Here is a 17,801-nt window from a genome sequence, read left to right as displayed (position 1 = left end):
TGTCCACAGAACTTCCTGGCTCTAGATAGGTCTGTGCGTCGTTGGCGTAAGAGTGGAATTAGTCCCTCACAACAATTCCGTCTGAAAAGTGACTGGAGATAAATGTGTTGGAGTGGCAATACCGAAGAGCATGCCACAAGCAATGGGGACGTCAGAAGAAACAAAGGACCAAAGCAGGACACATTAGCATTGCCCATTTAAAAAAAAGAAAAAAATAAATCACAAAAGTAATGAGTGAACGGCCACACTGATTGCTGCTGAATGGTCCAACCACACCAGTGACTAAGGATGCCTGAACCCCAGGGGACTGCATGGCAGATACACATTTTTACTCTTTAGTGGCCAGAAATCTGAAGCATCCACTCCACCTGCAGTGACATTGCACTGAATAAGCAAGTGCAGTGAAAGAGCATCAGTCTCAGCAGGACTGTTTATAAGAAGAATCTCCAACCAGAACTGCCTGCGTTGCTTACAGCCTTACTTAACAAGCTGGCTAGGAGACGATCAGAGGTGTGAACGTGTCCTACTGCCATGAACTCTCTCAGACAAGATAAGTAACTATCACAGGACAGGGCAAGGCAAAGGGCCTGATTCAGAGTCTGGACGATTGGTACTCAGCCACAAACGTGACGAATATCTAGCCCGCCTAATTATAAGTACAGTGTATCCTAACCGAACTTGTAATTAAGCGGATAGAATATCTATCACTTCTGTGACATAGTATCCATCGGGCAAACTCTAAATGAGGACCGCAGTGTATAGAAGGAGCAATAAGGAAACACTTGTTTTCTTTTTGAGTTAGGCAAGGAAAGTAACAATGCTACTCACTGTACATTAGATGTACTATATCTGAATGTGTATACCTAGGTTTAGCTAAATTATAATGGTCACAATCACTTTAAAAGCAGACACCACAGACTGAATTGGTTGTTTGTCCCAAGTGTATTTCTGTCCAACATTGTATCCAGAAGAAATGAAAGTTTAAGTTAAACCTGTATTGGTTCACAGGTATCCTTGCAAATTACATGCAGCTGTCTGCAGCAGAAACGTCACTGAAATGTACCATTATGCACGTGGCAATACATCTGCATTGGTGGAAAGAGAAATTCACAATTTTTTCCACATGTACACCAGGGAATGCTTTTACAAATTCTGTCAGTCAGAAATGTGTATTGAAGCAAAGATGTAACTTTTTAGGTGCAGAATTCCAACACTGGGAATTCGAACAAGAAAATTTAATTATAGGGGTGATAAAAGAAGGCACCTTCAGTTTTCAATTCTTGTAGTAGAAATACTTTCTTCATTCTTCAGATATTTAGACCCACAAACAGCACATCCAACCAGTCCAAGAGCCCGGAAGCCACTGCCCACAAGCAGTTAGACTCTAGAACCCTCCCCAAACATTGTAAGGACATAAAGGAGTTAAATGAACAGCGACAATCACAGGAAACCAATACCAAATAAATACTAATATTGCGGTACATCAAGCATGCGTCGTAGCTATACAACACAGGGAAGCAGCCTGAACCACGACTCCCGAACAACGAAGTTGTGGACAACGTAAGTGGAACAACGCTTTTGTTAACCACGACTTCCTTGTTTGGGCCTTACCACGCATGTGTTGAACCACACACATGCATGGTTAAGGCACAGAAAAAGGGAGTCTGCTTCGGAGAACAACGTGATCAGGTAAATGGGGCTGGGACTGTGGCTGTTTTAGGGGCAGGGTATTTTTAGTTTTTGGGGAGGGGGGGGGTCGGGGTGGTTTAGGTTTTAGGGATGGGGTCAGGGTGGTTTAGATTTGGGGAGGGGGGTTGGGGCAATTTTTGTTTTAGCGGCGGGGTGGGTATTTTTAGTTTTTTGGGGTGGGGTAGTTTAGGTTTTAGGGGTGGGGGTTGGAGTGGTTTTAGGGGTGGGGTAGTTTAGGTTGGCGGGGTGGTTTTAGGAGTGGGGAGTTACGGTAATTTAGGCGTGGGGTTGGGGTGGTTTTAGGGGCGGGGTGGAGGGGGTCGTGGTAATATTAAGGGTGGGGTATGGGGTGGTGTTAGAGGTTGGGTGTCGCGGTAATTTAGGGGCTGTTCACAGTAATTTTAGTGGTGGATGTGTGGGGCCGGGGGGGGTGAATACCAGGAATGCCTTTACAATGAAAAATTGTTAAGGCATTCGTGATAAAGGCATTAGTGGTAACAACGCAGTAGTTGTTCCCACCGTGTTGTTCTGGCATGCATGGTTCCAGCATGCGTTTTTCCGACATACATTCTACACAGTATTAGCTAACTATGCGTGCATCCTACATTATTGCAAAGCTGCAAGTCCTAGGGACCAAAATGCCCTTAACTAAAAAGCCAGGACTGGTGTAGGAAGTTGGCTCTGTATGTGCTATTTCAAAGTAAGGAATAGCATGCACAGAGTCCAAGGGTTCCCCTTAGAGGTAAGATAGTGGCAAAAAGAGATAATACTAATGCTCTATTTTGTGGTCGAGCAGTAGGCTTATCCAAGGAGTAGTGTTAAGCATTTGTTGTACATACACACAGGCAATAAATGAGGAACACACACTCCGAGACAATTCCAAGCCAATAGGTTTTTGTATAGAAAAATATATTTTCTTAGTTTATTTTATGAACCACAGGTTCAAATTCTACATGTAATATCTCATTTGAAAGGTGTTGCAGGTAAGTACTCTAGGAACTTTGAATTATTACAATAGCATGTATACTTTTTACATAAAACACATTTAGCTGTTTTAAAAGTGGACACAGTGCAATTTTGACAGTTCCTGGGGGAGGTAAAGTATTGTTAGTTTTTGTAGGTAAGTGAACCACCTACGGGGTTCAGATTGGGGTCCAAGGTAGCCCACCGTTGGGGGTTCAGAGCAACCCCAAAGTCACCACACCAGCAGCTCAGGGCCGGTCAGGTGCAGAGTTCAAAGTGGTGCCCAAAACACATAGGCTTCAATGGAGAGAAGGGGGTGCCCCGGTTCCAGTCTGCCAGCAGGTAAGTACCCGCGTCTTCGGAGGGCAGACCAGGGGGGTTTTGTAGGGCACCGGGGGGGACACAAGTCAGCACAGAAAGTACACCCTCAGCAGCGCGGGGGCGGCCGGGTGCAGTGTGCAAACTAGCGTCGGGTTTCCAATGGGAGTCAATGGGAGACCAAGGGGTCTCTTCAGCGGTGCAGGCAGGCAAGGGGGGGCTCCTCGGGGTAGCCACCACCTGGGCAAGGGAGAGGGCCTCCTGGGGGTCACTCTTGCACTGAAGTTCCGTTCCTTCAGGTGCTGGGGGCTGCGGGTGCAGGGTCTTTTCCAGCCGTAGGGATTTTAGAGTCAGGCGTCGCTGTGGGGGCTCAGGGGGGGACAACTTTGGTTACTCACAGTCTCTGAGTCGCCGGAGGGTCCTCCCTGAGGTGTTGGTTCTCCACCAGTCGAGTCGGGGTCGCCGGATGCAGTGTTGAAAGGCTCACGCTTCTTGCGGGGATTTGCAGGGGTCTTTAAATCTGCTCCTCTGTAACAAAGTTGCAGTCTTTTTGGAGCAGGGCCGCTGTCCTCTGGAGTTTCTTGTCTTTCTTGAAGCAGGGCAGTCCTCTGAGGATTCAGAGGTCGCTGGTCCTGGGGAAAGCGTCGCTGGAGCAGGTTTCTTTAGAAGGCAGGAGACAGGCCGGTAGGACTGGGGCCAAAGCAGTTGGTGTCTTCTTTTCTTCTTTTGCAGGGGTCTTTCAGCTCAGCAGTCCTCTTCTTCTTGTAGTTGCAGGAATCTAAATTCTTAGGTTCAGGGGAGCCCTTAAATACTACATTTAAGGGCGTGTTTAGGTCTGGGGGGTTAGAAGCCAATGGCTACTAGCCCTGAGGGTGGGTACACCCTCTTTGTGCCTCCTCCCAAGGGGAGGGGGACACATTCCTATCCCTATTGGGGGAATCCTCCTTCTACAAGATGGAGGATTTCTAAAAGTCAGAGTCACCTCAGCTCAGGACACCTTAGGGGCTGTCCTGACTGGCCAGTGACGACTCCTTGTTTTTCTCATTATGTCTCCTGGACATGCCACCAAAAGTGGGGGCTGTGTCCAGGGGGCGGGCATCTCCACTAGCTGGAGTGCCCTGGGGCATTGTAACACGAAGCTTGAGCCTTTAAAGCTCACTGCTAGGTGTTACAGTTCCTGCAGGGGGGAGGTGTGAAGCACCTCCACCCAGAGCAGGCTTTGTTTCTGTCCTCAGAGAGCACAAAGGCTCTCACCGCATGGGGTCAGAAACTAGTCTCTCAGCAGTAGGCTGGCACAGACCAGTCAGTCCTGCACTGAACAATTGGGTAAAATACAGGGGGCATCTCTAAGATGCCCTCTGTGTGCATTTTTTTAATAAATCCAACACTGGCATCAGTGTGGGTTTATTATTCTGAGAAGTTTGATACCAAACTTCCCAGTTTTCAGTGTAGCCATTATGGAGCTGTGGAGTTCGTTTTTGACAGACTCCCAGCCCATATACTCTTATGGCTACCCTCACTTACAATGTCTAAGGTTTTGCTTGGACACTGTAGGGGCATAGTGCTCATGCACATATGCCCTCACCTGTGGTATAGTGCACCCTGCCTTAGGGCTGTAAGGCCTGCTAGAGGAGTGACTTACCTATGCCACAGGCAGTGTGAGGTTGGCATGGCACCCTGAGGGGAGTGCCATGTCGACTTAGTCATTTTCTCCCCACCAGCACACACAAGCTGGCAAACAGGGTGTCTGTGCGGATTGAGGGGTCCCTAGGGTGGCATAAGACATGCTGCAGCCCTTAGAGACCTTCCCTGGCATCAGGGCCCTTGGTACCAGGAGTACCAGTTACAAGGAACTTACCTAGGTGCAAGGGTTGTGCCAATTGTGGAAACAATGGTACATTTTAGGGGAAAGAACACTGGTGCTGGGACCTGGTTAGCAGGGTCCCAGCACACTTCTCAGTCAAGTCAGCATCAGGCAAAAAGTGGGGGGTAACTGCAACAGGGAGCCATTTCTTTACAACTGGCCTAAGAGGTCACGCATGGTACTAGGCTGCCTGGAAGGCAAACATAGAAGGATAATGTGTGGCTGGGGCCTTGCAACTCAGAATGTCAGTCACTAAGGCAGCTTTGAGCACAGCCAGATAGCCAAGCTGTAAGGCCTTTTGCCGGGGCCATAGAACACTGAAAAGTCACCAGGCTTAATCCAGTGACTAAGGTTGTTTACCACTGTGTCCCACAACTGGGATGGCCAAATGTTCCTCCGAGCTCTGGACTTGCAGGATAGTGAAGTTGGGCAGTGAAGACTTACTCCGGAGGAGGGGCTTAGAAACTCAAAACACAATGTAACAATATACAAGACTTCATAACTTGATTCTAGACAGGACTTTACATTAAGGAAAGGAAAATAACTTTTTGACTCTAAGGCAGCCAACAAATTCACCACGTTGCTCAGTAAATTATTCAGCACTTCAGGTGGCCAGTACGTTAAAGATTTACTGTAGGAGGTTGGCTCTGTATATACTATTTCAAAGTAAGAAATAGTGTGCACAGAGTCCAAGGGTTCCCCTTAGAGGCAAGATAGTGGCATAAAGAGATCATTCTAATGCTCTATTTTGTGGTAGTGTGGTCGAGTAGTAGGCTTATCAGAGGGTAGAGTTAAGCATTTGCTGTACACACACAGGCAATAAATGAGGAACACACTCAAAAGACAATTCCAGGCCAATAGGTTTTTATATAGAAAAATATATTTTCTTAGATTATTTTAAGAACCACAGGTTAAAGATTTATAAGTAATACTTCAAATGAAAGGTATTTCACTCGGGTATTTTAGGAACTTTGAATCAACACAATATCATGTACAGTTTTGGCAAATATGGCAATAAGCTATTTTAAAAATGGACACAGTGCAAAAATCAACGGTTCCTTGGGGAGGTAAGTAATTGTTAAGTTTCACAGGTAAGTAAAGCACTTACAAGGTTCAAAGTTAGGTCCAAGGTAGCCCACCGTTGGGGTTCAGGGCAACCCCAAAGTTACCACACCAGCAGCTCAGGGCCAGTCAGGTGCAGAGGTCAAAGTGGTGCCCAAAACGCATAGGTTTCAATGGAGAAGGGGGGTGCCCCGGTTCCAGTCTGCCAGCAGGTAGGTACCCGCGACTTTGGAGGGCAGACCAGGGGGGTTTTGTAGGGCACCGGAGGGGGCGATTGGGTGGACGACCCAAGTCAGCATAAAAAGTACACCCTCAGCGGCACAGGGGTGGCCGTGTGCAGAGTGTAAACAAGTGTCGGGTTCGCAATAGGTTTGAATGGGAGACCCAGGGGTCTCTTAAGCGATACAGGCAGGCAAGGGGGGGCTCCTTGGGGTAGCCACCACCTGGGCTAGGAAGAGGGCGGCCTGGGGGTCGCTCCTGCACTGGAGGTCGGATCCTCCAGGTCCTGGGGGCTGCGGGTTTACCAGGCGTCGGGTTCTTAGAAGCAGGCAGTCGCGGTCAGGGGGTGCCTCTGGATTCCCTCTGCAAGCGTTGCTGTGGGGGCTCAGGGGAGTCAACTCTGGCTACTCACAGGCTCGCAGTCACTGGGGAGTCCTCCCTGTTTTGTTGGTTTTCCGCAGGTCGAGCCGGGAGCGTCGGGTGTAGAGTAGAAAGTCTCACGCTTCCGGTGGGAAACGTGTGGTCTTTAAAAGTTGTTTCTTTGTTGCAAGTTTCAGTCTTTGTGGAACAGGTCCACTGTCCTCGGGAGTTTCTAGGTCCTTTTAGATGCAGGGTAGTCCTCTGAGGCTTCAGAGGTTGCTGGACTCTGGGGGACGCGTCACTGTTGCGGTTTTTCTTGAAGTGGGGAGACAGGCCGGTAGGGCTGGGGCCAAAGCAGTTGGTGTCTCCGTCTTCTCTGCAGGTCTTCAGGTCAGCAGTCCTTCGTCTTCAGGTTGCAGGAATCTAGTTTCCTAGGTTCTGGGGTGCCCCTAAATACTGAATTTAGGGGTGTGTTTAGGTGTGGGAGGGCAGTAGCCAATAGTTACTGTCCTTGAGGGAAACTACACCCTCTTTTTGCCTCCTCCCCGAGGGGAGGGGAGCACGTCCCTATTCCTATTGGGGGAATCCTCCAAAATCAAGATGGAGGATTTCTAAAGGCAGGGGTCACCTCAGCTCAGGACACCTTAGGGGCTGTCCAGACTGGTGGGTGACTCCTCCTTGTTTTTCTCATTATCGCCCCTGGACTTGCCGCCAAAAGGGGGGGCTGTGTCCAGGGGGCGGGCATCTCCACTATCTGGAGTGCCTCGGGGCATTGTAACACGAAGCCCGAGCCTTTGAGACTCACTGCTAGGTGTTACAGTTCCTGCAGGGGGGAGGTGTGAAGCACCTCCATCCAGAGCAGGCTTTTGTTTGTCCTCAGAGAGCACAAAGGCCCTCACCACATGGGGTCAGAAACTTGTGTCTCAGCAGCAGGCTAGCACAGACCAGTCAGTCCTGCACTGAACAATTGGGTAAAATACAGAGGGCATCTCTAAGATGCCCTCTGTGTGCATTTTTTAATAAATCCAACACTGGCATCAGTGTGGGTTTATTATTCGGAGACGTTTGATACCAAACTTCCCAGTATTCAGTGTAGCCATTTATGGAGCTGTGGAGTTCGTTTTTTGACAAACTCCCAGACCATATACTTAATATGGCCACACTGTACTTACAATGTCTAAGAATAGACTTAGACACTGTAGGGGCATATTGCTCATGCAGCTATGCCCTCACATGTGGTATAGTGCACTCTGCCTTAGCGCTGTAAGGCCTGCTAGAGGGGTGACTTACCTCTGCTATAGGCAGCATTTTGGGTGCATGGCATCCTGAGGGGGATGCCATGTCGACTTTGCCTTTTTTTCCCCCACCAACACACACAATCTGCAATGGCAGTGTGCATGTGTTAGGTCAGGGGTCCCTTAGGGTGGCACAACATATGCTGCAGCCCTTAGGGATCTTCCCTGGTCACAGGACCCTTGGTACCACTGGTACCTTTTACAAGGGACTTGTGTGCCAGGGGTGTGCCAATTGTGGAAACAATGGTACATTTTAGGTGAAAGAACACTGGTGCTGGGGCCTGGTTAGCAGGGTCCCAGCACACTTCTCAGTCAAGTCAGCATCAGTATCAGGCAAAAAGTGGGGGGTAACTGCAACAGGGAGCCATTTCCTTACATTTACTTTTTTCAGAGCCTCTGTGATGTATTCGACAAGCAGGGTCTTTTTTTGGGCAGTTCACAGTCATATAATATCCACTGGTGATGCGTTTGTTTCTGACACAGAAGAATTTTGTATGCGTTTCAGGCTTTGCCATTTCAGCAAAGACACTTTTAAAACACCTGCTGCCTTTGATCTTCTCGCTTGTCAAGAGTCACCACTATGCGGTTGTGAAAAAAAACACAAGCTCATGGATCCTTAGAGCATATTGATCTCTCCTTTCTTTAGGTTGTTCAGTTGCTCATCAGGGACACGAGTTGGCTTCAGCTTACTAAGAGTGAGAGAAAAGTGTTGGAGGTTGGCGAGGAGGATGATGTTTGAATAATGTTTTGACCAGGACTGTGGTTTAACAGGATAAAATCAGAATCAACATTGAAAGTGAATACAAGGTACAGGGAATGGCTAATTACGTGCAAAAAAATAAAATAAAAAAAAAAAGAAATAAAAATGGGCTGGAATGTGGCCACCAATAATTAGCATTGGCTGAGATGAATTCAAGCATTCCACCCATGACTGGTTTCCTCAGTGCAATGCCCTATTAGGGATGAGGCGTAAAGCACAGTCACCTCACATACTCTCCTGGACGCTCTTATAGATATTGTTTCCCAGGGAAGCAAGTTCTCAAAACTAGTTATTAAATGTTACTTTAACCAGAGCTCTGTCTTTTCAAAATATGCCAGATAGAACTGTTTAGGAATTTCCTTGGGTCAAGAGCTTATTTATTGCATTAAGGAGACCTTGTTTAATGTGAGGAGTGTAGGAGGCTGGACTGGCTTGTAGTGAGTACCAAGGGGTACTTGCACCTTGCACCAGGCCCAGTTATCCCTTATTAGTGTATAGGGTGTCTAGCAGCTTAGGCTGATAGATAATGGTAGCTTAGCAAAGCAGCTCAGGCTGAACTAGGAGACGTGTGAAGCTACTACAGTACCACTTAGTGTCATATGCACAATATCATAAGAAAACACAATACACAGTTATACTAAAAATAAAGGTACTTTATTTTTATGACAATATGCCAAAGTATCTTAGAGTGTACCCTCAGTGAGAGGATAGGAAATATACACAAGATATATATACACAATAGCAAAAATATGCAGTATAGTCTTAGAAAACAGTGCAAACAATGTATAGTTACAATAGGATGCAATGGGGAAACATAGGGATAGGGGCAACACAAACCATATACTCCAAAAGTGGAATGTGAACCACGAATGGACCCCAAACCTATGTGACCTTGTAGAGGGTCGCTGGGACTATTAGAAAATAGTGAGAGTTAGAAAAATAACCCTCCCCAAGACCCTGAAAAGTGAGTGCAAAGTGCACCAAAGTTCCCCTAAGGACAAAATAGTCGTGTTAGAGGGAAAATGCAAGGAAAACACAAATCAGCAATGCAACAACGATGGATTCCTGACTGAGGGTACCTGTGGAACAAGGGGACCAAGTCCAAAAGTCACAAGCAGCTCGGAGATGGGCAGATGCCCAAGAAATGCCAGCGGTTGGTGCAAAGAAGCTCTTACTAGGCTGAAGAACTGTGAATACTGCAGGAACGACAAGGGCTAGAGACTTCCCCTTTGGAGGATGGATCCCGCACGCCTTGGAGAGTCGTGCAGAAGTGTTTTCCCGCCGGATGGACGCCAACAAGCCTTGCTACACGCAAATCGTGCGTTTGGCGTTTTTGGACGCTGCTGGGGCCCAGGAGGTCGCAAATTGGACCTGCAGAGAGAGGGGACGTCGAGCAAGACAAAGAGCCCTCACTGAAGCAGGTAGCACCCGGAGAAGTGCCAGAAACAGGCACTACAAGGATGCGTGAAACGGTGCTCGCTGAAGTTGCACAAAGGAGTCCCACGTCGCCGGAGAGCAACTTAGAAAGTCGTGCAATGCAGGTTAGAGTGCCGTGGACGCAGGCTTGGCTGTGCACGAAGGATTTCCGCCGGAAGTGCACAGGGGCCGGAGTAGCTTGCAAAGTCGCGGTTCCCAGCAATGCAGCCCAGCGAGGTGAGGCAAGGACTTACCTCCACCAAACTTGGGCTGAAGAGTCACTGGACTGTGGGGGTCACTTGGACGGTGTCGCTGGATTCGAGGGACCTCGCTCGTCGTGCTGAGAGGAGACCCAAGGGACCGGAAATGCAGCTTTTTGGTGCCTGCGGTTGCAGGGGGAAGATTCCGTCGACCCACAGGAGATTTCTTCGGAGCTTCTGGTGCAGAGAGGAGGCAGACTACCCCCACAGCATGCACAAGCAGGAAAACAGTCGAGAAGGCGGCAGGATCAGCGTTACAGAGTTGCAGTAGTCGTCTTTGCTACTATGTTGCAGGTTTGCAGGCTTCCAGCGCGGTCAGCGGTCGATTCCTTATCAGAATGTGAAGAGGGAGATGCAGAGGAACTCGGCTGAGCTCATGCATTCGTTATCTAAAGTTTCCCCAGAGACAGAGACCCTAAATAGCCAGAAAAGAGGGTTTGGCTACCTAGGAGAGAGGATAGGCTAGCAACACATGAAGGAGCCTATCACAAGGAGTCTCTGACGTCACCTGGTGGCACTGGCCACTCAGAGCAGTCCAGTGTGCCAGCAGCACCTCTGTTTCCAAGATGGCAGAGGTCTGGAGCACACTGGAGGAGCTCTGGACACCTCCCAGGGGAGGTGCAGGTCAGGGGAGTGGTCACTCCCCTTTCCTTTGTCCAGTTTCGCGCCAGAGCAGGGCTAAGGGGTCCCTGAACCGGTGTAGACTGGCTTATGCAGAATTGGGCACATCTGTGCCCAACAAAGCATTTCCAGAGGCTGGGGAAGGCTACTCCTCCCCTGCCTTCACACCATTTTCCAAAGGGAGAGGGTGTCACACCCTCTCTCAGAGGAAGTTCTTTGTTCTGCCATCCTGGGCCAGGCCTGGCTGGACCCCAGGAGGGCAGCTGCCTGTCTGAGGGGTTGGCAGCAGCAGCAGCTGCAGTGAAACCCCAGGAAGGGCAGTCTGGCAGTACCAGGGTCTGTGCTACAGACCACTGGGATCATGGAATTGTACCAACAATGCCAGGATGGCATAGAGGGGGCAATTCCATGATCATAGACATGTTACATGGCCATATTCGGAGTTACCATGGTGAAGCTACATATAGGTAGTGACCTATATGTAGTGCACGCGTGTAATGGTGTCCCCGCACTCACAAAGTTCAGTGAATTGGCTCTGAACAATGTGGGGGCACCTTGGCTAGTGCCAGGGTGCCCTCACACTAAGTAACTTTGCACCTAACCTTTACCAGGTAAAGGTTAGACATATAGGTGACTTATAAGTTACTTAAGTGCAGTGTAAAATGGCTGTGAAATAACGTGGACGTTATTTCACTCAGGCTGCAGTGGCAGGCCTGTGTAAGAATTGTCAGAGCTCCCTATGGGTGGCAAAAGAAATGCTGCAGCCCATAGGGATCTCCTGGAACCCCAATACCCTGGGTACCTCAGTACCATATACTAGGGAATTATAAGGGTGTTCCAGTAAGCCAATGTAAATTGGTAAAAATGGTCACTAGCCTGTTAGTGACAATTTGGAAAGAAATGAGAGAGCATAACCACTGAGGTTCTGGTTAGCAGAGCCTCAGTGAGACAGTTAGGCACCACACAGGGAACATACACATGCACACCTATGAGCACTGGGGCCCTGTGTGACAGGGTCCCAGTGACACATACATATAGGCCATAAACCTATGAGCACTGGGGTCCTGACCAGCAGGATCCCAGTGACACATAACAACCATACTGAAAACATGGTGTTTTCACTATGAGCACTGAGGCCTGGCTATCAGGATCCCAGTGAGACAGTGAAAACAGTGACAAACACCCTGACATACACTCACAAACAGGCCAAAAGTGGGGGTAACAAGGCTAGAAAGAGGCTACCTTCTCACAAGGAGTTAACTGTGTTTTAGATTTAGGGAGAACACCGTGATGCACACAAGGCTGAAGTGTACTGCACTTGGCAGGAGGAAGAAGCTCACCTCACGCACGCACAGATTAGTTTGGATGGCTATGGCTAAGTAGTAGCTGCTGGTGAAAAGTGTAGGCTGTTGACAAGCCAGCTCTTGTTAGGAAGGTTTTCCTGAAGTGATTGCAAAGAAGATGCAGAAGTCAACACATTTCACAGGAATTGAAATAGGAGAAAGATCTCCAAAAGTGTGCTCTGATAACAAAGGCAATTAAAGTCTTGCAAAAGTGAATACATTAACATAAATAGTTGAGTCAATGGCTTGGAAAAACAGACCATAAAATGGTTGTGTTGAATTGGTTCAGACCGCTCAGTTTGTGAAACAGGGTGCCATCTTCAGCAGAACACCAGCTGGAGTACGTGGAACAGAAGGGACTTCCCACACTGCTACAGGAGGCATTTGCAGTACTCCGATGCTTGCAGAGTTTAAGGAATGGGCACCACTGACATTCTATTGAGAAGGGATTAGTTGCCATTGTGGGTACTGGCTTAGCAAATTAAGGTCAGAGTTGTAGTTTATACACAGGGTTCTGACGGAGTTCTTACTCCTCCACAATCATTTTGACAGATCTTATTCAGAGTTACGTTTAAAAGCTCAAAGACCATTACTATTGTGGTAGAGCATCATCCAGGTATTTCTGGGCAATTTTCACACATCAGTCTTGGTGGCCACCTCGAGACCCATTTGGGGTGACTCAGGTGAGGTTATATTTTAGGGTATCAAAAGAGCGCCTGTCCTGGAAGACTGCTACAATATAGGAAATGGGATGGTAGGTTACATTTTACCTAGGGGAAACCCAAGCAAGATAGTTGACACTGACACACACACACAGATGTTGAGTCTACCTTCATCTAGTACAAAGGCAAAAATCACCCTTTTCTCCAAAAAGGATGTACCCATCAGAAGGTCATATCTATCAGGAGCACCTGCACTTCCCCCTAAAAGCCAGTGAACCTCATCCACACGTGCAATGGAACACCACACTAGTGCCCACGGTACACCCAAAGCAGCCGGTTGTGTCCAAGCCAGCCTGGATGACATATTTAGCTAGTCCTGAATGGCTTGGGTCAAAGATACTCAGGACTTCTCTGAGATATGGCCAGTGAGATCTTGATGACTGTTCCATAGGCATGCGGTGAACTGCCCAACAGGCAGACCGCATTCATTGAATACAACACAAAGCTGGTGGAGGAGAACATCAGTTTACTGAATGCCTCAATGCTTTTTGACTCCCTATCTAGAGGAGTCAAATGAATTGTATTAGGGTTAATTTTACTGATGGAAGCTTGTACTACCAAACTCTCAGGAGTTGGGTGTTCTGCCAGACAGTCTGACTTGCCTGGCACTGTTCTATGGTGTCTGGCCACCAGTCTGTTTACTAGCAAGAAAGAGCAAGGTAACCATAAGGGTATCTGTCAAGGATTCAATACATGGGAGCATGGGCTCAGATGAAGCCCAGATGAAAATCATCTGTCAGTACATTGGTTTTGACTTCCACTGAAGGACCACAGCTGCAAAAAGTGGGCTCTCTTCTGTAAGGGGTTTAACAGGTGACTTCAACCTTGAGTCAGGGAGGTATCCGGCCCACTCGCCTCTTGCAAGCCCATGTAAATGTCGTCATCATAGTGTGGGGGTAAATCATCCCCAACATAGTCGTCAGGGCGAACAGACCTCAAAGAGATGAAGCCTGAGGTAGGCTTTGTGAAACAGAAGGGTTTTGTCAGAGTTGGAGCATACTGGGACAGCTGCACTGAAGTGTAATAAAGGTGTAATCGCTGTCCAGGTCGAAGTGTATTTGGCTAAAGGTCAGCCACTGGAGTTAAGCGGGGTCACAGTGGTTTCAGCTCAAGGTCAGACACTGGCAGAGGCTGAACCACCAGCATCTGTGACATCAGGACTGCTATCGGTGGAGAATGAACCGGAGCAGATCAGAAGTCAGCACCAGAATTGGTGTCAAGCCAGAGGTGGGTCCGAGAAGCGGAGATGGCACAGAGGGCAGACCCACCAGCAGTAACCCAACTGGAGGCCCCTATGGATACTTTGGGACCAACGACGTGCCAGAGGGAGACACAAGAGGCAACAATTTGCAGCATTGCCTCCTGGAAGGCTTCGAATTGCTGCAGCATTGCCAATGGCCTGAGGAAGTCAGGGAGCAATGGGATCAGTTAAGGAATCAGCTCAGAAGCCAAGGATTTGTCAAGACGTTGGTTAGCACCTTTATGCCCTCCTAACTTGCCTTTGAGAGCCGTGGGATTTTGGGGGTGAGCGAGGGATTGGGGAGGGGGGGGGAGATAAGATGTCTACTTGCGATTTGTGAATCTGCCTTACTGGAAGACCTTGGCCGTGGAAAAAGACCTTTCACAGGAGCAGCTTCAAGAGTGAGAATGTGTCACTATCGAGACTTGGAGTTATCCGAGGTCAGAGACTTCTTTCATTTTTCAGTGATGTACAGCTTTGATGCACAGTCCCAGATTGCCTTTGGTGCATGCCAGCACATTTGTCATACATTTTGGATTTGTGTCAGAGACCAAACATTAGTGGGTTCTGTCACCAACATCTCCATCCAACACTCACAGCACAGCTTGAACCATGTAGACTTCGGTGGGGATACTGTTCCCTTCCTCAATGGAACCATTTACGAAAGAATTTGGCAACTGACAAAAGGAGTATAGCTCCCGGTCCACATATAAAGCCATGGAAAGAAAAGAACTGACTTTGGCACACAGTGGTGGCACTTAAATGTGGCTCTGCCCCGTCACTTCTGGGGTGGAACAAAGTCAACGCAGAACATAGCACCATCTAGGGGGATACGGGAGCATTGTTATGAAAATTTCCAGATCCAGTCTGACACCTGGGGATTTCTCCAACGGTGAGGAATCTGTAGTTGGAAGAATCCATCAGAAACAAAGTTTGGTGTTCTACAATGTTATAGTGAAGATAAAGGAGCCCAAACAGGTGAATAAACAGTTTCAACTCACCTTTGCATCTTTTTCTACTTGCCCTGCATCAACCCTTCCTTCAGGGTCTCTGTTCGCCTACAAAAAAAAAAAAAGCATGCAGTTTGATAATTTGACTTGCAGATCATGCTTCTATAAAACCTTAAGTTCAAAAACTTCCACGTCATAGATTAGGCACTTACACTGCAATAGTCTTATTTCTCACTAAGAATTTATAGAGGTGGCAAACTTTGGCAGTCTTGCGTATATCAAATACACATTGGTAATAAAATAAGCACAGGTATCCAAAGTGTATCTAGTGAAACTTACAGATGGCATAGCAGAACGCCAGGCTGGCCAGCTACCATGGCTGCCTGGTGTTGATCATATTTCATGCATCCTTCCACCACCCTACTGTCATAATCCTCCTCGGTTTCTCCCGTTGTTATGATTTTGCTGTGCCTTTGCCCCTTATCTGCTTTTTTTTTTCCTCTAGCCCTGGAGCAATGGCTGATGACGAAAATAAGTCTGGGGCCCCAAAAAACAGTCACAAACATAATACAAAAGAGCGCTTGGTCAAAATGTATTCATGCAATGTAAAAAATGGCCTCTATCAAAGAATGTGCACACTCCTTTTAACAGTTCCTTTGAGCATTTACATTTTCTGTATTTTAGACACTGTGCCATGTATTAGGGATAAACGTGTAGAAACGATGCTGGAGAATTTCTTTTACAACCATTTACAAAGTTAACTATAGCAGCTAATCAGTGTAACTACACATTAACAAATAATTACACATATTACTCACAGTGAACTAAAGCAAACAGAAGGTTGTTTTATTTATTTTACAGACATTTTCACAAGATTTTTGAAAGCATGGCAAAAACACTGCTACATTTTATTTTAACCAATATCCTTGCAATAGAACACTCTAAGATGTCCAGTGAATTAGTTAGTCAATCATCCCGGCCCAGTAGGACTGGTCCTTAAAAGTGGTTTCATTATAGAATTTTTTTTAGATCAGGAGGGAGGAGAGAAGAATAAGCACCGGTAAAGCCAATAGCTCTCGCCTTTCTAATGAGCGCACAGCTGTTGCCTTTGACAATGTTTGCCTCTGAAGCATTGTTAAAAAAAAATAATAATAATGGAGAAAAATTTATCACATCTTATGGTATCACAAAAATGCACGTTCAAGGTTTACAAACTTTTCAAATGGCATATTTTTTTTTAATATACACTTTCCACACAGGAAACTCAACAGAAATAAAAAAAATAGGGAAGTATCAACATGTAAAATGAAATGCTTGCCAGTCATTTGGCCCCATCTACAAATCCAGGAAGCGGATTTATGGGCCACCAGGTGAAGTGTCATACTGCAACAGTGAAATGTGGAAAGGCTACAGTCAGAAAAGCATGTTCTTAAGAGTGTCCTTTGCAAGCAGCGATGGTGGTCTGTGCTGTGTGGCTGCACTATCCTGAACTGTCCCTAGCCCACAGTGTGATGTTGCAGTGTGAGCAATTAGTGAACATAAACTGGACTGAGTTTGCGGTGTGACTAGCGGGTGCAGGAGTTGCAGTGCAGCTCGTATTCACACTCAATTGAATAGCTTCTACCCCCACAGCATAGGGTAATCATCCAGGCAATATGATAGTGCAGCAACTTACTGTTGGAGGAAGAGAGAGAGAGAAAGAGAAAGAAAGAGAAAGAGAGAGAGAGAGAGAGAGAGAGAACCCCAAACATACCAGCTAAAAAATGTTATGGGCATTGTCTGTGTCTTGCAACTCTGGGCTGAATTTCTTGTGCACTGTAGTATGAATAGTGATTGATACTGGGTATAGTGTGAATAGGCTAAGATCGCAGTTGGTGCCATGACAGGAATGGTCGCAGTGTGACGCAACCTGGAGTCAAGTGTGCATTGAGAACACTGTGGGGCATTCAGCTGTATTGCTATTACTCAGTGTCTACTTGATGCGGGATGGGCACTGTAGGAAAACTGTATGGAGCTTGAGGTGTGCAGTACTTACTTGGTGCGCTGGAACAATATTCACCAATCCATCCTCTGTCCAGCAGGGAATGCAGTGCGGGAGGACGCAGCGTAGCTGTATGCTGGAGCATTAACAATCTGAAGCACTTCTGCCAGGTGTATGTAGCAAGTGTCTCGCTCTGAGGTGTCTCACTATGTGGGGTGGCCATACCAGATATGAAACGAGCATCAATGGCAGCTAGTAGCCACCTCTGGAATCTGCTTGTCTCTCCTTGCCAACCAGCAATCACCCAGTCATATGGTGGGCATCCTTTGCACTGGCCATCGAAGTATAGGCCACAAGCGAGACATTACACAGAAGCTAAAAGGGTGCGCAAAACAAGTGCTTCAGTCTGTTTCCAAGGAGCCTGTCGTACTCTGCTATAGATAAGAATTGGTTTTACGATGGTTGAGGGGAAGTTGGGTGCTCTCATAAGGTGGACTCTCTTCCTGAATCCATGAGGACTGGGACGAGGGACATTTGACTGTAGTAATTAAAGGAGACGTCACAGTGACACACTTAACACATGCAGACACAAACCTTACCACATGAATACTTAAACGCATACACCTAACACAGACATACCCATCATACATAATCATACAGATACACATACACCACACACAAAAAGACATACATAACACATGAACACACATGCACAGACATATCCACGTGGACACAAAT

The 17,801-nt window shown here is 47.3% G+C and overlaps 1 protein-coding gene across 1 annotated transcript in view; it reads right to left on the bottom strand.

Annotated features, from left to right (window-relative positions):
- Window positions 1-17,801, bottom strand: part of ANXA5 (annexin A5) — a 189,006-nt gene that overhangs the window by 44,840 nt on the left and 126,365 nt on the right. The window contains exon 8 of the mRNA XM_069242561.1: window positions 15,134-15,190. Within this exon, the coding sequence (XP_069098662.1) occupies window positions 15,134-15,190 (57 nt within the window). The remainder of the gene's footprint in view (window positions 1-15,133; window positions 15,191-17,801) is intronic.

The sequence above is a fragment of the Pleurodeles waltl genome, chromosome 1_2 (assembly GCF_031143425.1).
Source record: "Pleurodeles waltl isolate 20211129_DDA chromosome 1_2, aPleWal1.hap1.20221129, whole genome shotgun sequence".
NCBI classification, from domain to species: Eukaryota; Metazoa; Chordata; class Amphibia; order Caudata; family Salamandridae; genus Pleurodeles; species Pleurodeles waltl.
Note: the sequence above shows the minus strand (reverse complement) of the source record. Positions and strands in the feature narration are given on the sequence as shown.